This window comes from Oenanthe melanoleuca, chromosome 4A (genome assembly GCF_029582105.1).
Source record: "Oenanthe melanoleuca isolate GR-GAL-2019-014 chromosome 4A, OMel1.0, whole genome shotgun sequence".
Lineage (NCBI taxonomy): Eukaryota > Metazoa > Chordata > Aves > Passeriformes > Muscicapidae > Oenanthe > Oenanthe melanoleuca.
The window spans coordinates 19,316,544-19,341,570 of NC_079338.1; the positions used below are offsets into that span (position 1 = coordinate 19,316,544).

The 25,027-nt window shown below is 49.5% G+C and overlaps 1 protein-coding gene across 3 annotated transcripts in view; it reads left to right on the forward strand.

Annotated features, from left to right (window-relative positions):
• FGF13 (fibroblast growth factor 13) overlaps nucleotides 1-25,027 on the forward strand; it is a 152,439-nt gene that overhangs the window by 76,810 nt on the left and 50,602 nt on the right. For 2 of the 3 annotated variants that reach the window (XM_056491096.1, XM_056491098.1), the window contains exon 2: nucleotides 3,518-3,685. The exons of the other annotated variant lie outside the window; for it this stretch is intronic. In XM_056491096.1, the coding sequence (XP_056347071.1) occupies nucleotides 3,518-3,685 (168 nt within the window). The remainder of the gene's footprint in view (nucleotides 1-3,517; nucleotides 3,686-25,027) is intronic. 3 annotated transcript variants of the gene reach the window in all.

A 25,027-nucleotide genomic window follows, 5' to 3' on the forward strand; every position in this document is an offset into this window, starting at 1 on the left:
ATTATGTTGTGCAGATGGTTAACAAAAAATCACTCCTTCAGCTGGGAGAAATTGGGGGAGAAACAAAACAGTGATGAAAAGGAGTGAAGGGAATTTTTACTGTGTCTATACCTGGGAGATTTTCCTCAGCTGTCTCAAGCAGGAAAATGTTATTGCAACAAAACACCCCACTGTCCCACAGGCAGCCACTTGAAGGAGTTATTTGAGAGAGGGTTTTTTTTAGACTGGTTCCTGTAAGGAGCTGGAAGAACTTGGTGGCCGAATGTTTTCCCCTAAAAGGAGGAAAAAATAAAAATCCCTGCATAGCTCTGAGCAGCCCCAGGGCCTGGGTAACCTCCTCTGTGACCTTTGTTTCCTTTGCGTGGGTGAGGGGGGCAGGGATGAAGGAGGTGCTGGGTGAGCATCCTGTTCTGGGTCCTGGGGTGACAGTGGGGGTGACAGTGACAGTGACAATGGGGGGTGACAATAGAGGGGTGACAGTGAGAATAGGGGAGTGACAATGGGGGGTGACAGTGACAATAGGGGGTGACAATGGAGGGGTGACAGTGGGGGAGTGACAATAGGGGAGTGACTGTGACAATAGAGGGTGACAATGGCAATAGGGGAGTGACAATAGAGGGGTGACAATGACAATAGGGGGGTGACAATAGGGGAGTGACAGTGACAATAGAGGGTGACAATGGCAATAGGGGGGTGACAGTGGGGAGGTGACAATAGAGGGGTGACAATGACAATAGGGGAGTGACAGTGACAGTAGAGGGTGACAATGGCAATAGGGGAGTGACAATAGGGCAGTGACCATTCGGAGGTGACAGTGGCCATTAGGAGGTGACAGTGACCACTGGCTGCTGCTCCCATCATTCACAAAGACATCCTGGGGCAATGTTTTTCCCTGCCCTGTGCCAAAGAGAAGGGATTTCCTCCTCTCTGTGCAGGCTTTAAGGGGTGCTCTGATGCTCTCTGTGGCTCGAGCACCACGACTTCAGTCCTCCCAAAATGCCAGCAAAACGAGTTTATGGCAAGTGAGAGCATCCTGGGGCTCAGATGTAAAACTAGGGAAAAAAAGCCATTAGGGAGCTGAGGAAAAGCCATGTGTCAGGTGATGACCTGGAAAGTTCATCCAAGGAGTGAATGCATCCATGGAAATGGTTTTTTTTTGGTGTTAAATTGTGTTGTACATGCAAGAACAATAGTCCAGCAGGAGCAGGAGGATTTGTTGTGCCTGGGTTTTATTTACCCTGTAGCTATCAGAACTGAAGCCTCTCTATGCAAAACAGGGGGAAGGATATTTCCCTGCAGTTTATTAAACTCTGAATTACATCAAAGATGATTCAGTTGGAGCCTGAGCCAAGGCCTGTGGACAGGGTTGATGTTATGGTTTCTGGCAATTTGGATGGGACTGGAATGCAGTTGGACATACAAGAAAGACACAAACCAGCAGACTGTTTAGCTGGTGTGTTTGTAGGAAGTAAACATGTTTGAGTTTATCCTGAAAAACATCCTGGTGCCAGCAGCCATCCCAGACCCCACTCAGTGAAGTTTACAGGAAGGAGAAATTGGGTTCCTACTGGCTTTGTGACAGCAAGTTTTTATTAGTGTAATTATTATTATTTTATTTCAGCTAAAGAATGTGCTACAGGGTGATATTTAGCAAGCTGAATGTTTTGATTAGGAAACATGATAGTTCCTGCAGTTATTTTATATTTACTGCTAAGCAAATTCCTCGTGTGTTCACAGTTGCTGTGGGTTTGGTCTCCATCACTGTGAGGGGAGGAAACAAGGATTCATTTTTTGAAGCTGTGTAGTGTTTATTTCTCACTTCCATCTGAGGATATACAGGTTTTTAGCAGTAATTAATGGGCTGTGTCCATGACATGTTTTATTCGTGGGAGGTGGGAATGGGGAGCAGCAGTGGGCTCAGCCCATGGGGATGGGGAGTGCACTGAAAGGGACAAAGCTGAAATAAAAGAGCAGAGACTCAGTGAGTGCTGGCTGCCCATGGCTGTGTGCCCTCAGGGAGGTGCCCAGGAAATGCAGATGTGCCCCAGCTGCTGTGGGGCAGGGAGCCCCGGTGGGTGTGGGGTGGCTGTGTACCTGTGCCACACTGTAAATGACAGTCAGGCTGTCCTGTGGGAAAGCAGCTCCTTCCTGCTCCTGTGAGATGGTCTGTGCCTGAAGCTGTCAGAGGAATCTCACTAGCTCTCTTATCAAGGCTTCGTTTTTTAGATAGTGGAAAAGTGTTTCAGTTCTTTCTGGTAATGTAATACTTTGAGGTAGCTGGAACTTTCTTTATGCTATATATTTTATCTTTGTGCCATTTAATAGTCTGACCCCACTCAGAAACATTTCAGACTGTGTATCCATTATGTTATTAATGGCACTATTGATTTATAAGATCAGCTTTAGAAATTACTTGCTGTTTTACAAGAAAACCATCAGAAGGATTAATGTGCTTTCCCTTTGTTCATCTACTCTTCTATCCGTGGAAAACGGTGATGGAGTCAAATGTCACTGGATTATCCTTGCTCTGAGGAAATTCTGTATCCTGATAGAGGGATGGGGTGTGGTTGTGTATCCTGATAAAGGGATGGGGTGTGATTCTCTATCCTGATAAAGAGATGGGGTGTGGTTCTCTCCTGATAAAGGGATGGGGTGTGGTTGTGTATCCTGATAAAGGGATGGGATGTGATTCTCTATCCTGATAAAGGGATGGGGTGTGGTTCTCTATCCTGATAAAGGGATGGGGTGTGATTCTCTATCCTGATAAAGGGTTGGGGTGTGATTCTCTATCCTGATAAAGGGATGGGATGTGATTCTCCATCCTGATAAAGGGATGGGGTGTGGCTCTGTATCCTGTTGTGGAATAAGGTGTGATTCTCTATCCTGATAAAGGGTTGGGGTGTGATTCTCTATCCTGATAAAGGGATGGGGTGTGGCTCTCCATCCAGATAAAGGGTTGGGGTGTGGTTCTGTATCCAGATAAAGGGATGGGGTGTGTTTCTCCATCCTCTAAATGGATGGGGTGTGTTTCTCCATCCCCTAAAGGCCCACCCCTTGTGTTTTGGGGGGCAGGTGCCCGGGTGTGGCACTCCCTGCAGCTGTGGGTGTTGCTCTCTGAGTTGGTGCAGACACTGCCATGGCCAGGCCATTAAAGCCTGCCTGGTTTGCTGCTCTCCTGGTCTGCATGCAGGATGGCTGGAGGTGCTGGGGGAGGATAAAACAAACCCAGAGGGAGCTGTGCTGCTTTTCAGAGCGGGTGTCATTCTGCTGTTCATCAAAGCTGCATGGAGGGGGTGGTGCTGAGGTTTATCAGAAGCACTGTTTATAAAAGTAAATGTTTTTTCCTGCTCTTCTACCACCATGACTAAGATACTTTGCACTGTAAAGTTTGTTTTCCTTCCTGTGAACCTTCCTTCCCCTGCTGTCCTCCCCCCTGACGATTTGTAGTTGATTTGCTTCTCGGGATTGCTTTCCTCGAGCTCTAACCTGAGTTCATTTTGTTGTGTGGTGACCACAGTTATGGATGACGCTCCCCCTGGCACTCAGGAGTACATTATGTTACGGCAAGATTCCATCCAATCTGCGGAATTAAAGAAAAAAGAGTCCCCTTTTCGTGCTAAGTGTCACGAAATCTTCTGCTGCCCACTGAAGCAAGTGCACCTCAAAGAGAACACAGAGCCGGAAGGTTTGTGGCACTCTGGATCCTTGTTCTGTCTGTTTGCTCCTCTCTGGTGTGTCTGGGGGGGCTGTGTGTCCCAGCCTGTGTGGGGAGCCCTGCACTCGTGTCCCTGCCTGCCTGCCAGTGCCTGCTGTGCCAGACACTGTCACCAGCCCTCTGGGACACAGCTGCTGCTTTCCCCAGCAAAGTGTGTGTCCAGCTCTCACCATCACACTGCCCTGGGTCTGGCTGCCCACAGCTGCTTGCTGCTCCAACAGCATCACCTCCAGGGTCTGCAGTGCCAGTCCTGGGGCTGCACTGCCCAGCTCTGGCACCAGGCTGGGCTCAGCCTGTCCCATCCCCCTGCACACCAGGCTGGGCTCAGCCTGTCCCAGCCCCTCCTGCACACCAGGCTGGGCTCAGCCTGTCCCAGCCCCTCCTGCACCCCAGGCTGGGCTCAGCCTGTCCCATCCCCCTGCACACCAGGCTGGGCTCAGCCTGTCCCAGCCCCTCCTGCACACCAGGCTGGGCTCAGCCTGTCCCAGCCCCTCCTGCACACCAGGCTGGGCTCAGCCTGTCCCAGCCCCTCTCACCCCCAGGCTGGGCTCAGCCTGTCCCAGCCCCTCTCACCCCCAGGCTGGGCTCAGCCTGTCCCAGCCCCTCCTCACCCCCAGGCTGGGCTCAGCCTGTCCCATCCCCTGCACACCAGGCTGGGCTCAGCCTGTCCCAGCCCCTCTCACCCCCAGGCTGGGCTCAGCCTGTCCCAGCCCCTCCTGCACACCAGGCTGGGCTCAGCCTGTCCCATCCCCTGCACACCAGGCTGGGCTCAGCCTGTCCCAGCCCCTCTCAGCCCCAGGCTGGGCTCAGCCTGTCCCATCCCCTGCACACCAGGCTGGGCTCAGCCTGTCCCAGCCCCTGGCACCACCAGGCTGGGCTCAGCCTGTCCCAGCCCCTCCTGCACACCAGGCTGGGCTCAGCCTGTCCCATCCCCCTGCACACCAGGCTGGGCTCAGCCTGTCCCAGCCCCTCCTGCACACCAGGCTGGGCTCAGCCTGTCCCAGCCCCTCTCACCCCCAGGCTGGGCTCAGCCTGTCCCATCCCCCTGCACACCAGGCTGGGCTCAGCCTGTCCCAGCCCCTCTCACCCCCAGGCTGGGCTCAGCCTGTCCCAGCCCCTCTCGCCCCCAGGCTGGGCTCAGCCTGTCCCAGCCCCTCCTGCACACCAGGCTGGGCTCAGCCTGTCCCAGCCCCTCCTGCACCCCAGGCTGGGCTCAGCCTGTCCCAGCCCCTCCTGCACCCCAGGCTGGGCTCAGCCTGTCCCAGCCCCTCTCACCCCCAGGCTGGGCTCAGCCTGTCCCAGCCCCTCTCACCCCCAGGCTGGGCTCAGCCTGTCCCAGCCCCTCCTGCACACCAGGCTGGGCTCAGCCTGTCCCAGCCCCTCTCACCCCCAGGCTGGGCTCAGCCTGTCCCAGCCCCTCTCGCCCCCAGGCTGGGCTCAGCCTGTCCCAGCCCCTCTCACCCCCAGGCTGGGCTCAGCCTGTCCCAGCCCCTCTCACCCCCAGGCTGGGCTCAGCCTGTCCCAGCCCCTGCACCATCAGCTTCTGCTCAGTGCTGGAGAATGCTCGTGGCAGCTGCTGGGGTGAAGCAGGATGCAGTTTGTTTGTAATGCACGCCTGGTTGCATTTTGGGAAATGAAGTGCATGCAGAGCAGAAAAAAAAAATGAGTAGATTGTTTTCCTTTTCAGATGAAGCAAAGGTATGGTCTCTCCTCATGCTGTGTTCACTGATATGAAATTGCCAATGAGGTGTATCTTGTCCATCTAGTGTACATGAGATTAAGCTATTTTAAATTCTATTTCTTAATACTTTCTCTTATTGTTCCATATGTGTTTTGCATTACTGCTCCCTATTCCTCATGGTAAGCCTCTACTTTCTGCATAAGCTCCAGAATCTGCCCAGACTAATAATGCCACTGCTGCTTAGAAGTGTTTTCAGATGAAATATTCAGGGCTGGATTTTGCCACAATGGTGTCTGCAGGAATGGAGAGTGAGCAGGTTGGAGTTCTCATTACAAATCACTTGCATTATTCTCTCTGTGATGATGGGCAGCAGTTGCTGAGCTGTCACTATTGGCCCAAAACATTTCAGTCAATTGTTTCTTCTGCTACATTACCCAAGTTTTGCATGAATGTTCTTTTACCTCTGGGAAACTTACATCTTTTAAAACTAAAGTATTTTATTAAAATAGCATTTATAATCTAAGAGAAACACTAACTCTGATCACATTCCAATTTACAGCCTGGGGAGAGGTTTCTTGTTTCAGTGATGATGTAACTGGATGTTAAAATTGGGGTTTGAAGAAATCCAGGTGTCCTCTCAGTTCTGACTTGGTAGAAGTTGGATTTCGTGAGTCAGGTGAGCTCCACAGCACTCTCCTGGCCTAGCAGACCTCCTGGGTTTCTTGTCACTGCCAGGGTTTGTGTTCACAGTGATGGAATCACCAGTTCTCACCTGATGGATCCCGTGATGGTTCCAGTGATGGAATCACCAATTCACCCCGATGGTTCCAGTGATGGTTCCAGTGATGGAATCACCAATTCACCCCGATGGTTCCAGTGATGGTTCCAGGGACAGAATCACCAATTCACCCCAATGGTTCCAGTGATGGTTCCAGTGATGGTTCAGGGCTGAATCACCAATTCCCCCCTGATGGTTGCAGTGATGGAATCACCAATTCCCCCCAATGGTTCCAGTGATGGTTCCAGTGACTAAATCACCAGTTTATAACTGATGGTTCCAGTGATGAAATCACAATTACCCCAGTGGTTCCAGTGATGGTTCCAGGGCTGAATCACCAATTGACCCCTGATGGTTCCAGTGATGGTTCTACGACTGAATCACCAGTTCTCATCTGATGGTTCCAGGGCTGAATCACCAGTTCTACATCCTTCCAGCTTTGTTTGTCAGTCATCCCCAGCTGGCAGTGCCATGGGGCTCCCAAGGCAGTAGAACATCCTTCCTTCCCTGGGTGCCCCTCTGGGCACTGTTCACAGCTGCAGCCACAGCAGCAGAGCCCAGAGTGGCTTTGGAGCTCCCCTCAGGGCAGGAATGCACTGCTGACAGCACAGGGGCCAGCTCAAGCTCCTTCTGCAGCTATTTGTTCTCCTAAATAGTTTAAACACGAGCTGCTGCTGCTGTCTGTATAAAACACGGTTACATAAAAACGAGTCAGCTCCTGGAAAACTCATTTGAGTTGTATTATTACATCCAGGGAAAGGAATAAAATGGGAGAGATGTTTTTAAAAAGCACCCATTGGTTAGTCACAGTCACACAGTCAGGAGTCTTGGACACTTGCCCATAGTTCTGTTTTCATGTTGGATTTTTTTTTTTTTTTTGCCTTTTTCTAATTTTTTTTTTTTTTTTTTTTTTGGTAACATTTAGTCTCCCTCTGGGCACACATAACCTTTTTACACAGAAAGGCAGACAAGCATGGCAAAATATGTACTGGGGATGGGGAGAGGGAAATCTGGGCTAGCAGCTGGTAATGAGGAAAGGCAGCTTTCCTCAAGCAACAGGAAATCTGATTAGATAGAGAATGTTGAGGATGCTAATGTGGAACAAGCAGCTTTGTGGCTGCCCTTGCCAGTGGCTTGTTCTCCTCATCCCTGGCAGAGGGGCGAGTGGCAGAGCAGGCTGGGCTGGGCAGGGGGAGGATGCTAAAACACATTTAGTGGGGCTCCCTGCACTGGTGCCAGCCCAGGGCAGGGTGTCCCTGGTGCTCCCAGCATGGGGCACACTGCTCCTTGGCTCTCCAATTCCATCCTTCCCTTCCAGACTCAGGCTGCCCTGCTGCCCCTTTCCTGTGGCAATGCCTTGTGTCTCTGTGTTTAGAGAGCTGTGTTTGGACTCAGGGAATTGTGAGAGGATTTTAAACTTCACACATTGTTCAGAACTGGAAGTGACTCTGTTCCAGTGAGGAGTAATGGAGATGAGCCACATGAGGCAGCACAGCGTGCAGGGCATGGGGCCATGTGGCACTGGGAGCCCAGCCCAGCACTGTGCTGAGGCTCCTGGGCCTGGGGTTTAACCTCGGGCCTGGGGTTTAACCTCGGGCCTGGGGTTTAACCTTGGGCCTGGGGTTTAACCTTGGGCCTGGGGTTTAACCTTGGGCCTGGGGTTTAACCTTGGGCCTGGCTTTAACCTCAGGCCTGGGGTTTAACCTTGGGTCTGGGTTTAACTTTGGGCCTCGTATTTAACGTTGGGTCTGGGGTTTAACCTTGGGCCTCATGTTTAACCTTGGGCCTCATGTTTAACCTTGGGCCTCATGTTTAACCTTGGGTCAGGGTTTAACCTCGGGTCTGAGGTTTATCCTTGGGCCTGGGGTTTAACCTTGGGTCAGGGTTTAACCTCGGGCCTGGGTTTAACCTTCGGCCTGGGGTTTAACCTTGGGTCAGGGTTTAACCTTGGGCCTGGGTTTAACCTTGAGCCCCCAGTTTTAGGGGCTGAGGATGTCCTGATTAACCCCCAGTTTAGGGGCTGGAGATGTCCTGCTGACCCCAGTTTAGGGGCTGGGGATGTCCTGATTAACCCCCAGTTTGGGGCTGGGGATGTCCTGGTGACCCCTCCCCTCTGTGCCCAGCACCTCAGGAAACAGCAGGCCTTGGTCAGACTCAGATCTAAGAGCAGAGTGGCTGGAGGGATGAAGGTACAATGCCAATAACAAAGCTAGCTGATACTGAAGTGCTGTACTGACCTGCTTGTCCTGCTGCAGAACCAGAGGTGCAGCTGAGTGTGAGAGGGGCAGGTGTGAGCCAAGTGACATTTGTGAGCCAAATTTGTGGCGTTGGAAAGGTCTCAGTAAGAGCTGGTTGTAGAATTGTACAACTTCTATTTCAAGATAATGGTTTTTAATTCTCAAACTGGACTCTGGCCTTGCCCCTGAACAGGTCATGGCAACCCAAAAAAAAATTTTCTTATCTTACCTGTACACCCTCTGAGAGAAATCTTTTATCTTTTGCCTTTTGCTATTTTGTTCTAATCTCAAAGTAAATATTCACTATGGAGACAGTATCTGGCACTTAGCATAGCTGAAGTAGGACATTTAGACCAAATGAGTCACCCTGATATTCTTTTCTCATCTCATCTTTAAAGGACTCTGAGATCTTCAAAGAGTGTTCCTGGGATGGGGGAAGGCCTTTGTCTTGCTGCTTTTCCATCCCATGACTCTCCTGAGAAAGCACCAGGCTTCCTTCTCCAGTCTGTCCTCATTTTGAATCAGGAGATGCAGTTCTTTATTAATAATGGAGGTTTTTCTTTGTACCTCACTCAGCTCCATCAGAATTACTGCACAAGCCTTTGGCAGTGGCTGCAGTGTTGAAGCTCTGAGTGCCTTGGGTTGGGATCATGGCAGAATTTTCATGGAACAATGACATAAAATTACTGATTTTTCAGTAGTACCTGAGTGTATGGGGAAAAGCCATGGTCAGGCTGTTTCATATTCAGGGTTTTGCCCACTGCTAGCTGTCTGTAGAATTTTCCTGCTGTGTACAGACTTCTTTGTTTGTGCTTAGATGATTAAAAAGCTCCAGCTTTTGCAGGACTGTGCTAAATATTTGCACATCTTCTTTCAAGGCAGCCTTTGTCCTCCAGGCCAGGAGGTGGTGCTGAGGAAGGATTAACAGGTGTGTGCTGGTGTCTGATTCCTTCTGCCATTGAAAACAGACACATGGATCTTGTTCCTCTGAAAGATTGCAAAGATGTCTCAGTATCACTTGGATATTAAATCAGATAAATGTAAAAATAGTGAGAAATGTTGCAGGTCTGTGTGCCAATAGCCAAGGAGCATGTTTAGGAGATGAGTGTTTGAGCTGGAAGGGGCTCAGTGCAGTGCAGGACACAGAGGGAGCATCAGGCAAGTTCAGCTGAGCCTGGGGTTACATCACCTGTGTGGTGTGTCCTGAGATTCTGTAATGTGCAATTCTTTAATGCAGATGAAAACAGGAGTGCAGTCCAGGGGGCTGAGGAAGATCCCAGGGCAGCACTGGGGCAATTTTATTGATGTAACCTGTCCTGCAGCAGAGTTTGTACTGTCCCAACAGAATTGGAGAAGTGCATTTGAAAACCTCAGAAGGACATGGTAAAAAACCTGAGCCCGGCACTCCTGGCAGGGCTTTTAGTGGTTTGGAGTTGGGTTTTAGTGGTGTGGAGTTGGGGTTTTGGTGGTTTAGAGTTGGGTTTTAGTGGTTTGGAGTTGGGTTTTAGTGATTTGGAGTTGGGTTTTAGTGGTGTGGAGTTGAGTTTTTAGTGGTGTGGAGTTGGGGTTTTTTAGTGGTTTGGAGTTGGGTTTTAGTGATTTGGAGTTGGGTTTTAGTGATTTGGAGTTGGGTTTTAGTGGTTTGGAGTTGGGGTTTTAGTGGTGTGGAGTTGGGTTTTAGTGGTGTGGAGTTGGGTTTTAGTGATTTGGAGTTGGGTTTTAGTGATTTGGAGTTGGGTTTTAGTGATTTGGAGTTGGGTTTTTAGTGGTGTGGAGTTGGGGTTTTAGTGGTGTGGAGTTGGGTTTTTAGTGGTTTGGAGTTGGGTTTTAGTGGTTTGGAGTTGGGTTTTAGTGGTTTGGAGTTGGGTTTTTAGTGGTTTGGAGTTGGGTTTTTAGTGGTTTGGAGTTGGGTTTTTAGTGATTTGGAGTTGGGTTTTAGTGGTTTGGAGTTGGGGTTTTTAGTGGTTTGGAGTTGGGTTTTAGTGGTTTGGAGTTGGGTTTTAGTGGTTTGGAGTTGGGTTTTAGTGGTTTGGAGTGGGGGTTTTTAGTGGTTTGGAGTTGGGTTTTAGTGGTTTGGAGTTAGATTTTAGTGGTTTCATTGCCAGTTTTTGAAGTCAGCTCATTTCCCATGGGATGAGTTGAGTTGGACACTTGCTGACATTTTTCTCTGTAAATCCTTGGCCAGATGTTATTTATTATAATCCTCTCCTGCTGAGATGTGTGCCTGGGAGGTTTAGGGCTGCAGGCCAGTTTGCCCTCTGAGTTCTGGGGTCCATCCCCAGAGATTCCAGCACATCCCCTGGGAGGCACCAGTGCCTTCAGCTGCTGCTGCAGACAGTTCTGGGTTTCTCTCCCCTCCTACAGGAGCTGTTCTCACCCAGGTGCCAAGCTCTGGCCCTTCACCCTGTTCTGTTTCCAGCAGTCTCTCTCCAACCTCTGTCTCACCAGTCTCTGAGCTGCTGTCTGAGCTGCCTCTTGTTGCTCTGAAGTCCATTTCTGTCTAGCTCTGGAGAAAACTTTCTGCCTGGGAGGCAGGGGCAGCAAGGGGAGGAAAGCCCAGTAAAATACTGTCACCCTTCCAGTCTCCATGATGAACACTTAACTTTCAAGGGCACAAATCCTTGGAAATTATATTTTTTATAATCTATAAATCAAGGTTTATAAGGAAAAAACATGCAAACCTAAACTCACACATCAGATTTCTCAAGAGACTTGTGAGGCTGCAGGTTCATTAGGAAGGAAACTTGTTAAAGGATTAAGTTGCTGTACTTTGATTTAGGATGAGACTCCAGGGAAGGATCAAAACAGATCACTCATTACAGCTGATTTGCAGAGCTAATTCACAGAGTTTTGGGCTTATTCATGTCTTTAAAAATCTAGTGGCAGCTGTGTTAAGAGTCTGGGAGAGTGGACATCTGATTTCTCCATCTCCTAATACCAAGAGTTGTTATTTTTTGTGTGATGCCTTTGCTCACATTGGCCCCTCTGAAGTGAGGACTCCATCCATCTGCTGAGGTGCACACAGAATAGCAGGAGGGTTGAACACTGATGGGTGTGGAGTTCTCTAGAAAGGAAATTCCTGAGTTGTGTTTGCTGCAGCTGTGGAACATCTGTGCCAGATGTCCAGTTTAAAAAGGCAATAGGAAATTGGTTTATCAGGTCTCCTAAAGCAGCTGCATATGCTGTGATTGATCTGATAGTGTAAAATATTGATCACTGAGAACCTTTAGCTATAAGGAGATAATACAAGTTAGAGAAATGTGCATTAAATGCATTAAATTTGTGTTTCTGTAAATGGCTGATTGCAGAGAGGGGCTTCAAAACGAAGGGAAAAGGAAAATATGGAAACATTCAGGTTTGGCTGGCAGAAGAAATATCACTTGAGCTGGTTTAGATTATTCAGATTGCAGTGCAGTGGCTTTTTGTCACCACAAAGTCTTGATTAATAGTATGGAAAAGTAGGTTTTAGCTTTACAAATGATGCTGAATTGAGAGTCAAGCAGATAATGAGAAACAATTTAATCTGATCCATGATGGGGATTAATTTTGAGTACCTGGGTTGTAGCAGGGCAGCACAGCTCAATGCAGATAAATGGAAGATAATAAGCTTATGAGTAAGGGAGTCCATAGTAAATGATGCTCAGGTGCTGCAGCAGGCTGAGTCAGGGGAAAAGAGAATTCCTGGAGAATCTCCAGATCAGCAAAGGCAAGGGGCAGGTGTAACACTCACACAAGTGGCAGCTAAAATGGGGTTTTCTGTCTGTTCTCAGGCCTGGGAGAAGATCCCAGCTCTGCTGCAGGGTCAGGAGCAGATTCCCAAGCTGTGCCCTTGGCCCAGCCCTGCTCCTCTGCATCTTCCTGCAGTGTGACCCACCAGAATCTGGGTTACAGCCTGAAGCCTGCAGGTGTTCTGAGGATGTGCAGCCTTTAAGAATAAATCATTCCAGGCAGAGGACACAGAGGAGCAGTGCACTCTCACCTCTAGGGATGCTCCAGCACTCCAAGGTAGCAATTTAATTAAAAAGAAAAGTAATTAAAAAAAGAGCATTAATTAAAAATCAATAGTTCAGAGATGTTCTCTTCCTCTGCTGTTAACATACATGTTTGTGGTCAGACTCTAGAGCAGGACTCTGGTGTCTCTGAGAAATGCAAACTCCTGGAGCTGCCTCACCTTTTCTCACTGATTAGCTTTCTAAACAAATTTGTATTAAAATTAATAGTCAGAAAGAGAATTTAAATAACAGAATATTCAGCTAAAGCCTCCTTCAGCAGATTTGAGTGCAATACTGAAAATGAACTGTTATCTTTTCATAGATACTTACAGAGTGCAGATTTGAATTGCCAAAAGGACATTAAAATAGCTTGTGCAATTTAAACCAGACTGAGTCAAAGTGACAAAGCAGAAAATATCACGAGGTAGAGATGCACTTGTGTGCTATATCACGTTAATGATTCTGTTTTCTAAACCAGAAACAGCCCAGTGATATATGTTGTCCCCAAACAAACATACGTTTTATTAAAATGAATTAAAATAGAGAGAAGTACAGCAGTGTGGGATGGCGAGGCACACAATTACTCAGGAAGATGAGGATGGCTGTATAGGCTTGCTCTACAGCAGAGGGTTTTGGCACAACCACTGTGAATTTGTCCTGCTTGTCAAGATTTCATCTGCAGGTGTCACACCTGGCCTCGGTGCCTTTGTGTGCAGGACCACGAGCTTCATACAAACTGCAGCCAGGAGGAAATTGTACAGAAACACTGAAAACCATTCTGGAGATCACTGATCTGGCCCTGGAGCTGCAGGGGAAATGGGGGATTTGCTTCAAGGTGTTTGTGTTTGGGAGGAATCTGCTGGGTGCCATGGACAGGTGACAGGAGGCAGTGGAAGCCCTTGGGGCAGCAGCTGGGAAGGAGGGCACAGCACATCTGGGAAGGAAGGCACAGCACATCTGGAGTGTTCTCTGCAGGCCAGGCTGAGGCTGGGATCCTGCTGGGGCAGTTCCTGATGGGGCAATTCCTGCTGGGGTAAAACCTCAATTCCTGATGGGGCAGTTCCTGCTGGGGTAATTCCTGATGGGATAAACCCTCAATTCCTGCTGGGGTAATTCCTGCTGGGGCAAGCCCTGAGCATGGCTCTGGTGCTCTGGACATCTCCAGAGCTGCTCCAGGGTCCCCCTGCCTGTGCAGCCCCACTGGGGGTTCCTTCCAGGCTGATCCATGAGTTCTGGAGCTGCCTGTGATGTGATGTGATCATTCCTTACATCTGCACTTTGCTGTGCATGATACTCCTGGGAGTGCTGCCTGCCCAGAGATCCCCTCTGGCGAATCTGTCAGCTTCCCCTGACAGCTGTTAAACAAGGATTTATCAACATGACTCAAAGCTACCTCTCTGGCACTTGTAATATGCAGCATTTCCAGTAAGGAAGCTCCACAGCTGCTTGCTGATGCAGACCCTGCAGCAGAGTCAGGGCAGATTCCTCAGGAGGGTTTGGTTCAGCATCCCTTGGAAGAGCAGAGCTGGGGCTGGGTGAGTGAGGAGTAAATCCTGACCTGGTTCATGTTTGGTTCTTCCTGCTGCAGCCCTGGCTGCTGCTCTGCCTCTGGGGATGCAAGGGTTAATCTGGGGCTGCCTGGGGTTATCCCACTGAGCTGGCAGTGAATGGGCTGTGATTAAAAATGATGCTGGAGTTGTTAATTCAGTTCCTCTCAGACTCCAACTCTGACACTCTATTTTAAGGCTCTTCAGTCTGAGGCTGGGTGTGAGCTTTCTAAACTTTTATGCAAAGTTCATTTTTTTTCTGTAAACACACAGTTAAATATAGTGAATTTGAGCTGGGTCTTCTAGAAACTGGAGTTCACGTGGGGATAGCTGGGGATGTACTTGGGCTTCTGCTGCCTGTGTCTCCATGGAAGTGCCAGTGATCAAAATATCTAGTTGTAGATTAATTGCAGCTAGCTCTTGGCAGGGATTCACATTCAGATGTTTCAGTATTTAAACCACTCTCATAGTATCAGATAGAGTTGGCAGAGAAAAGAGGAGGAGGTATCTACTGAAAAATGCATATACTTTCCTTTTCAGTATTTAGGGTAAGTGGGCTTCCATTTCTGCCTGGTGTGGTGACTCCTTTATTTGGTGTTAATTCCTGGTAGAATTAAACCTCACAGAAAACTCCCTGGCATGTGGCTGTTGGATGTCATATGTGTTGTCCCATGTAGGCAGAAGAAGGCTGTGCTTGAAAATCCTGATTATTTTGGGTGTGGTGCTGGTGCTGGGCACAGTGCAGGTGGGAGCTCAGGGAAGAGCTCAGAGCAGTGTGTGAAATAAGGAATAAATCTGTATTTCTGTTGCTGGCAGCCAGTGAGAGCCCTCACACCCAGTGCAGGTGCAGCCTTTAGGTGATTCCAGGTGTTCTACTGGATTTCCCCACCATTGCCAGGTCTGTGCACAGAAACATCCCCTCTGCTCCCCTGGAGTTCAGTCTGGGACCTGTGCTGAGTGCTGGGAGAAGTCTGCCCTCTAATACAGCATGAAGAAAAGCTGAACCAAGGAGACAATGGTAAATATGCAGCATATGTTCTTGTGTAAGAGCCAAATTTCACCCATAATTAAATTAGCAGATGCTTCAATTTGGAAAAAAAAAAAAAAAAAAAAAAAAAAAAAAGTCAGGGTCAGGGACACCCTGGGGCTGAACCTGGGTTCAGGTGTGTGCTGCTCTCACCTGTGCAGGGTTCAGCTCACACACACACCCCTGTGTTCAGGTGTGTGCTGTTCTCACCTGTGCTGGGTTCAGGTGTGTGCTGTTCTCACCTGTGCTGGATTCAGCTCACACACACACACACACACACACACACACCCCTGGCTGTTCAGGTGTGTGCTGCTCTCACCTGTGCCCCCCTGTGTCCCTTGACATTCCCATTCTCTTGGTCACAGCTAAAGCCCTGGAAGATGTGCTGGGATGAATAATGGCTTTAGGAGGTGGCTGCTGATTGTTCCAGGCCTGGTCAGGGTTTGCCCAGCCTGTTAAAAGTCCCCATTAAATGCAGACTTGCCCCAGAGGGGCTGTCAGTGGAGGGCACACAGCTCTGTCCTGCCACAGCTCAGAGTTTGTGTCCTGCACAGCTGCTGACTGAAGGGTGACTCTAACCTGCATCTGGCTGTTCCAGCTTTGCAGCCCTCGCTGAATTCTCTGGGTTTCTCTCGTTTTATCCACCCAGTGTCATTAACTCTGGTGCTGTGAGGTGCTCCCCTTGGCCCTGCCCTTTGGGGAGTTGCTGCTGCTTTCACTGAGGTGTTTCATGGGGGCTCCTCTGTGGCTGGCAGAGCAATAATCCCTGGGGGAAGCTGTTTATCACATTTCCTGCAGGTTTAATTGCAGCCAGGGATGAAAACAAACACGGGGTGCTTGACAGGCTGATTGGAAGAACAGAGCAAAATGTGGAGTGGGCCAGAGAGGAGATTTGGTTTTATCCTGGCTCTCGGATGATCCTGGGCAGCTGCAGCCTGGTGCTTAAAACCTCATCTCTCTGCAGTCCCTGGTGTCCCCAGCGTGTCCCCAGGGTGTCCCTGGAGTCCCCAGGGTGTCCCTGCAGTCCCTGCTGTCCCCTGGAGTCCCTGCAGTCCCCTGCCCCTGGTTTCTGGGTGTCTCTGTGTTTTACCCCAGAGCCAGAGTCCCCTGGCCGTGCTCTGCCTGTGCATTTCTGCAGGCTGCATTTCTCCAGGCCCCATTTCTGCAGGCTGCATTTCTGCAGGCCCCATTTCTGCAGGCCCCAATTATGCAGGCCCCATTGCTCCAGGCCCCGTTTCTGCAGGCCCCATTGCTCCAGGCCCCATTGCTCCAGGCCCCGTTTCTCCAGGCCCCGTTTCTGCAGGCCCCGTTTCTGCAGGCCCCATTTCTGCAGGCCCCGTTTCTGCAGGCCCCGTTTCTGCAGGCCCCATTGCTCCAGGCCCCGTTTCTCCAGGCCCCGTTTCTGCAGGCCCATCAGTATGAAACAACTGCTTTAAGGGCTGACAAGCCCCTCTGGCTCCCCAGGGTCACCGAGTGCCTGTGGATCTGCTCAGGGCAGGGCAGGGCAGGGCAGGGCTGCTGATGCTGCAGGGGATGGGGCAGGTCTTGCTGCTGCTCTGTGCTGTGGGTTCAGAGCACAAGTGCATCCCTGGGGTTTTTCTTGCTCCTTTTCCTGCTGAGTGCTGGGATGCTGTTCATAAATCTGTGCTTCCAGCTTCCCTCCTTGACTTGGCAGAGAGCATTAAACAGGAGTGGGACTCCCTCTAATGCTGGGATGTGGAGTTAGATCTCCCACCACTGTAACTGAGACTGTAGTTACACAGCTCCTTAATTAAAAAATTGTCATTCAATTAAATTACTCTCTTTTTTTAAACAACGGCTGCTTTGCACAGGAAGTGAAGTGTGGATGTTTAATGACACAGAGTCAGATTTGGAGTTTGAGCTGGGAGCCAGAGGAACAGCACACAAGATTCCCCTGAGTGCAGGAGCCTGTGAGGGATGCATCAGAAATGGGATTTTGGCCAAACCTTTCTCCCTGATCTCCTTGTTCTGGGGGTGCAGAAAGGGCAGCTGTTGCTGGGACCATCAGTCACAGATGATTTATAGCTCTGCATTTGTCCAGCACATCTGCCTGGCCTGTTTCCCTCAATATCAGTTCATACCTAGGCCAGACTGGAAAGGGCAAATCTGTTTCTTAGGAAATTGCGATGTTCTAAAATGTGATCCTATTCAGATGTGGAGCAATAATGCAAAACCACAGAGTTCTTCAAGGGAATAATCCTAAACCTGCTCACCTGGAGGCTGAAGGTGAGGGCAGGTGCTCAAAAGGATTTTTAGAAAGATGGGAAATAGTGAAGAAAATGGATGCACTTGCTGATGGTAGGGCCACACTGATAATTCATCCATCTTAAGTTTCTCTGCCTGGGATTATTGTATTTACAGATTAGCAGAGTTCCTGAAAGCCCCAATTTATTCACATGCATTTTGCATAGAACTGCAGAAACACCAACATGCTAAAAGAGACAAATTATCCAGGTTAGGAACTCTTTAAGTTTTGTGAACTGATTTTTTTCTTTGGTTCCAGAATAAGTACAAGTGCAGTTCCTGAGGAATTTCCTGATTTCAGAGGAATGCTCAGTAGAATAGATGGAAAACAGTAGTGGTGATTTCACAGAAACTCCACTGAGATTTTGGTGGTACAGGTGTCACTGAGAAAAAAAATTATGGAATAGCCTCCTCTAGTGGCAAATGCTTTATTGAGATTTTTCTGGGTGCTTGACTCGTGGGAGTGTTTCACCTAATGAGGAAAGTAATGTCTGCAAAATAAGTGGTGGCAGCTCTTCAGTCTGCTCGAGGTCTGTGCCTCCAGTTCTGGAGAGCTCAGCGAGCATCTCCAAGGAACAAACGTTTCCTCAGCAGCCTGGCAGGGGCAGGAGCCCTGCAGGCACCTCGGTGGAAACTGGAGTCACTTCTGGTTGAGCTTGGCTCTGCAGCTCTGCTGAAACACTGAGCAGAATCTGAAACAAACATCCTGCTCCAAACAGAGCACAGAGTCTTGAGAAGCCGAGAACTTGATCAGCCCTGCACCAGTTCTGTCTTCCCTGCTTTATTTTTGTGCCAGAGCAGCAGGGCATTTCCAGCTCCAGGCAGGTATCAAAGTGTCTCTTTTGCATCCTGTGTGTGCCTGCAAGTCCTGATTCTGACTCTGAGCTTCCCTTGGGCTCAGGAGGTTTTCATAAATGGGATAAATTGGGGCAGTTTCTGACATTTGGGAGTTTGCAATGTTTAGTTTCATAGGCTGAAAGATCAGAATGCAGAGTTTTCCCTTTCTGTAAAAGCTTTGGTTTAGTTTGAACACTTTTCAAACATGACCTGCTGGTGCTGGCAGCTCTGTGCCCCTGCTGCTGCCCCCCAGTGCAGCAGGGAGCTGCAATTCCTGTTCAGTGTGCCATCAGGATGCTGCTCTGCCAGCTCAGGCTCCACCAGGTGGCAGATGGAGCCAGGAACAAAACTGCTGAGCTGACTTCACTCAGCTTCCCTCTGGAAAGCACAAACTGAAACATTCCCTGCGTCAGAATATGGAACACTTTCACTCATTAATGAGTGTCTTCTGATTTCATTTGCATGGCAGGGTAGTGCAGTCAGGTCAAAAAGAGAAGGGAAAATGTATTTTCCCATGTCTATGTATTTTCCCCAAATATACGATATTTCCACTGATCTGAAACACAAAACCATAAAATTGGATTGAGTCACTTTTCTTAGGGGCTAAAATTTGTAATTCTGAATCACTTTATGGAAATGAAATGCTGGCTAAGACAGCAGGAGTCTGTGCAGAGCTCCAGGCCCCCCTTGGGTGCTGTGCCTGTCTGTCTGCCTGTCTGTCTGTCTGTCTGGGCACAGCCAGAGCTCTCTGTTCTCCTCATTCCCTCTCCTGGGAGCAGCAGGAGCCTCTGCCCTGTTTTCCTGGCAGGCTCCTGTTGCTGAGGCAGCAGGGCAGGGCTGGCTCAGCCCCAGGCTGTGCTGGGGATGTTCCCAGGAGTGGGGCTGGGAATTGTCCCCTTCCTGCCAGGCAGGCTCCTGGGGGTTCCTGTTGGATTCAGGAGTGGGTCAAGCCTGATGCTTGTTTTTGCTGGACAAGATGAGTTGAGGAGCACAGAGCAGGCTCTGTAGGTGGGATTGTCTGTGCTGCTTTCCCTGGCAGTGCTTGGCCCTTTCTGCAGCCTGCATTGCTCTGGGTGCAGAGACAGGTTTGTGCTGTGGAGAGCCCTGAGTGCTGGGGCTGTGCTCTCTGGGAGGAGGGTGCTTGGTGATGTTCAGCTCCCAGAACAGGCACCAGGCACTGGGGGGCCAAAACTCCCCTGGGACCTGCCAGAGGGTCTGTTCTGGCTCATGGTGCCATGGCTGAACTGACCAGTGCTTGCCTGAAGGGATGTTCTGGAGGGCTGAGCTGAGCTTTTCTCTTCAGGTGGTTACAAACACAAATCCCTTTCCAAACCTTTTTCCTTGCTCTTAGCTGCCATCACTCCCTTGTTGGTTCTGCCTGGGGCTCCACCACACCTGCTGGTTCCTTGGGCAGGCAAAGGACTCGAGTTCCCAGCCCTTCCCCCAGGTTCTTGCCCTGCCCATGGGGCTGGATGGTCCCTGGAGCATCCCTGGGGTCACGGGGCTGGCTGTGTCCCCCTGGCACCCCCAGCCTTGGCTCTGTGTGAGCAGGAACATCCCTGAGCTACCCACAGCTCCCAGCACAAGCCCCGAGCCCAGCCCTGCTCCTGCTGCCACAGAACATTAACCCTGTCCCGGCCAGCAGCTCCTCCTCAGCAGTTCTCAGCACAGGACAGTCTCTGGGGGCACTTCAGAGCAAACAGCAGCTTGACTTCTATTGATGCATTGGAGGAGAATGAAAAATGGCTGGTTTGATTGCAGATCCCACCTGTAGTCCTTCTGCTGCACTACAGAGTTGTGTTTTAGCTGTTTTACCCCTCCAGGAGCAGGGGTGAGGTGGGAGCTGGGCTGGATGGAGGCAGGGTCCAGGAGGTGAGATCCCCAGGCCAGGTGAGCCCAGCCCTGTGCTGAGGGACACCAGGGACAGACAGGGACCAGAACAGTCCAGAGCAGACAGGAGCTGCATCCTCCCCATTAACAGAAACAATCCAGTTAACAGGCAGTAACTGGGATAAGGATGGCTGAACCAGCTGTGTTTTCAATCTACAACTCCAAATTCATTGGACAACCTTAAGAACCATCCTGAACTGCTTGAACTTTTTTTGAGGTAGGCTGAAGAGCAGGGAATAATGGCATTTTAATGAGATCTGTGTCAGTTTTAGGGAGTTAGCATCTCAAGGTAATGGAGGCTTGGGGAATCTCCTGTTGCCAGTAGAACAAGAACTGCATTTCCAGGGGATTAACCTTGTTGGTAATTGCCTGGCAGTAAGCAAAGCCACTCTGACTCTGACTGCCTGTCAGGAGCTGCCAGGGCTGACAGAAAACCTATTGACTCAAGGTCAGGGCTGGATCAATAACTCAGCAGCCATTAGCAATGCACTTGTCTCCATCCTGCCACGTGCCTTTTTACTCCTCTGGTGAAAACAGTGCCATGGCCACGGGGAGGGCTCTCAAAACCAACTTCATTTTTGTCCCAGTGCAGGTTTCCTTGTGTGGTACTGTTCATCTCTGGCAACAATAATTAAGGATGTTTTTAATTGCACAGTGTATTTGAGTATCAGGATTATTCACAGCTTGATTATGAGCAGTTGTGGCATAAGAAATGGGGATATTCTAAAAGTGTGCAGTTCACAGCGTGGTGTGTGTCTGTGTGCTTCATGTTGGGAATTGCAGATATATAAGCAGTAATGTGCATTAGTAAACACTGAAATATTGTTTTGGAAATTTGTTTATTGGTGGTAAATTGGTGAGCTCAGTGTTTTCCTCACTTCCCAACACTGCATTGGGAGCTGCAGGTTTGGCTGACCCTGCCTATTACCTGCAATATTTCTCACTCTATCCAAATACCAAATGATGAACTCTCTGAAAGGCAGTGACAAAGCTTAGCAATTTCAAAAGGCAATTATTTCAGAATTGTTAGCAAATTTAATCCTTGCAAGTGTTTTCGTGCTTGTAACATGTGTGCTGCATCAATAATTCATCTTATTTAAAGTGGAAAGAAATGCTGGTGCGTGTTCAGCCTCATGGATGTTGTTGAGCTATTCCTGTTGCAATTTGCTTTACAGAAAGGGCATCAAATAAAGCAAGCACAGGCTGCACTGCAGGATCCTGTTACAGCCTCTCTTTGTAATTCTAGGAGGCAGAAAACAAAATCTGACACTGGAAAATAATAAGTTTAAGTAAATCATGTCGGAGAAACGGACATTTGTGTCCAAGAAGTGGCGAGATGTTGCCAGAACAATGCAGCTCCATTATGAATCTTTAATGACTCTGAAAGTCATAATGGTCTGTCACTAATGCCCATTAATGATCTCTCTATACCACGAGTATGGGCTTGATGCTTCTGGCCAGTACCTTAGAGAATACTTTAAATGTGCCTTAAACTTTCTCTGATCTGCTGCCCTGTGGCTGCTCCAGATGCAGACTGCAACTGCCTGGGCAGGAGCTCCTGAGGCAGCATGGCTTTGGGGATCAGAAAGTCTTACTCAGGTAAGATGAATTTGAGCAATGTTTTATTACTGGAAAAAATGAGAAGGTATTTCCTGGCAACTAATCCTCTGCACAGGTTGTAAACTATGTAAAGAAATCAGGGGTTAATATTTCTTTAATACTATGAATGTGGTTGCTCTTTGACTTTGTGAATTTTCTTTAGTAACTCTCAAAAAATGCCATTTAAGAAGGAAAAGGTGTTACTGTTCATTCCTAGTGACTGGGACTGTAGATAGACTGAATGTGCTGCTGAACTGGCAGATTTCTCCTGACTGAATATGTGTTTCCCATGTCAAACAGGTTGGTTTTATGGCCTTTTAAACATCTGTGCCATGTATTTAGTTAATTTTGTACCCAAGCTTTTGTCAGGTATAAAGATTGATTTGGAGAAAAAACAAATGATTCCATTTCTTTTCTAATTGCCTTTCATCAGAGAGCTGTGCTTAACCTTAACTGAAGGCAATCTTGTCATGGTGTTAATGATGTAAAAACATTTTCAATACAAAACCATCTTAATTCCTCTATTCTTTTGTCCACGTTTTAGCTAAAGGTTTTGATGGTGTAATTTAGTTTTCCTCAGTAACAGAAAATGGTGTTCTCTGCATGGGGTAGGTGCAGTGATGAGATTTCTGTAACAGCCCACGCCCTGCTGGAGGAGAGCAGAGCAGATCCAGGGAGTTTTGGGGAGTGCCCCAGTGTCACACACTGCTCTGGGCAGCACACACAGCACTCAGCATTAACTGTGGTACTGGCAGGGCTGTGCCACTCTGAATTAGAAATAGCAAACTTAATAATCAGCCTTTATGACATTGTGTGGGGCATCCTTTTTCCTTTTCTCTTTAAAACTAACCTGGTAAATCTGAGTCCAGTGGAGTGTGCAGTGCCAGGAATGCACTCTGGATGGTTTGGCATTTACCAAATGTGATCACCTGGAATATTGACAGTGCTGTGAGCTGAGTGAGTTCTGTAGCTGGGGCTGAAGCAGTCGGGAGCCTGTGCTGTGGGTTGGGCTGTGGGGTGTCTGTGGATGGCCCCAGGGTGCAGCTGGTACAGGCAGGGCTGTGGGGGTGTCATTGTGGTGTGGGGATGTGTTCCTGGTGTGGGGATGTGTCCCTGTTTTGGGGATGTGTTCCTGGTGTGGGGATGTGTTCCTGGTGTGGGGATGTGTTCCTGGTGTGGGGATGTGTCCCTGTTTTTGGGATGTGTCCCTGTTTTTGGGATGTGTCCCTGGTTTGGGGATGTGTCCCTGGTTTGGGGATGTGTCCCTGGTATGGGGATGTGTCCCTGTTTTGGGGATGTGTCCCTGTTTTGGGGATGTGTTCCTGGTGTAGGGATGTGTCCCTGGTGTAGGGATGTGTCCCTGTTTTGGGGATGTGTCCCTGGTTTTGGGGATGTGTCCCTGGTATGGAGATGTGTTCCTGGTGTGGGGATGTGTCCCTGGTTTGGGGATGTGTCCCTGGTTTTGGGGATGTGTTCCTGGTTTTGGGGATGTGTCCCTGGTTTGGGGATGTGTCCCTGGTTTTGGGGATGTGTTCCTGGTGTAGGGATGTGTCCCTGGTTTGGGGATGTGTTCCTGGTGTGGGGATGTGTCCCTGGTTTGGGGATGTGTCCCTGGTTTGGGGATGTGTCCCTGGTTTTGGGGATGTGTCCCTGGTTTGGGGATGTGTTCCTGGTTTTGGGATGTGTCCCTGGTTTTGGGGATGTGTTCCTGGTTTTGGAGATGTGTCCCTGGTTTGGGGATGTGTCCCTGTTTTGGGGATGGAGGGTGCAGGATGAAGGATGGAAGGTGCAGGATGGAGATGCAGGGTTCAGGATGTAGGATGCAGGGTGCAGGATGCAAGATGGAGATGCAGGATGCAGGTGCAGGATGGAGGTGCAGGATGGAGATGCATGGAGATGCCGGGTGCAGGATGCAGGGTGCCGGGTGCAGGGTTCAGGATGCGTGTGCAGGGCTCAGAGTGCAGGGTGTGCAGGGTTCAGGGTGCAGGATTCAGGATGCAGATGCAGGGTTCAGGATGCCATGCAGGGCTCAGGCTGCAGATGCAGGTTCAGGATGCATGATGCAGGATGCAGGATGCAGGCTGCAGATGCAGGGTTCAGGATGCAGGGTTCAGGATGCAGATGCAGGGTTCAGGATGCAGGATGCAGATGCAGGGTTCAGGGTGCAGGGTGCAGGATGCCGGGTGCAGGGTGTGCAGGATGCAGGCTCAGGCTGCAGATGCAGGGTTCAGGATGCAGGGTTCAGGATGCAGATGCAGGGTTCAGGATGCAGGATGCAGGATGCAGGATGCAGGATGCAGATGCAGGGTTCAGGATGCAGATGCAGATGCAGATGCAGGGTTCAGGATGCCATGCAGGGCTCAGGCTGCAGATGCAGGATTCAGGCTGCAGGATGCAGATGCAGGGTTCAGGATGCAGGATGCAGATGCAGGGTTCAGAATGCAGATGCAGGGCTCAGGCTGCAGGATGCAGATGCAGGGTTCAGGATGCAGATGCAGGGTTCAGGATGCCATGCAGGGCTCAGGCTGCAGGATGCAGATGCAGGGTTCAGGATGCAGGATGCAGATGCAGATACAGGGTTCAGGATGCAGGATGCAGATGCAGATGCAGGGTTCAGGATGCAGGGTTCAGGATGCAGATGCAGGGTTCAGGATGCAGATGCAGATGCCGATGCAGGGCTCAGGCTGCAGGATGCAGATGCAGGGTTCAGGATGCCATGCAGGGCTCAGGCTGCAGATGTAGATGCAGGGTTCAGGATGCAGGATGCCATGCAGGGCTCAGGCCGCGGGCCAGCGCGGCGCTCCCGCCCGGCCCAGCAGCACCGCGGACAGCGCCGGGCTCCGGCTCGGGAGCGCAAACCCTGCCGGGCTCTCACCCGCTCCGACTGCAGGTGTCCCTCTTGCTTCTCATTTCCCGCATTTCATTCCTTCCCAGCGCTTTCGGTACTGGAAATCTGTTCCGTTTGTTTGGTTTGTAGCTGTTTACAAATTCAGGTTTTACTGCCTACATCCTGTACAGGAAACTCTACGTTTTGCTGAAAGCTTCCTGAAAAGGCTGTACATCAGAATTTTTTAAGTAGGCTAAAATTTATGGCAGTAGTGGTTTAAAAATATAGTCACTGAATAAGATGTTTCATGTATTGGGGAAAAGAAGAAAGGACTGAAGGAGGTGAAAGTTTCTTGCATCATTGGCAGCTGCCCTTTGGTTCCCTGTTTGTGCATTTCAGCCTTTTTGTGACATTTTGGGCTTGCTGGTATTTGTGAGTCAGGAAGAAGAAAGGCAGAAGATAAATGCCTGTACTTGTGTCTGTATGAAATATGCCCAGAGAACCTCTTACAGTCCAGCAGGTTTGTTTCTGTGCCTGGCAATCTAAATCTGCTCCTTGTCCCTTCCCAGCACAAGCTCCCAAGCCTTGGAATGTTGTGCTGTGGATAAAGCTAAAGTGAGTTTATTTGTGTG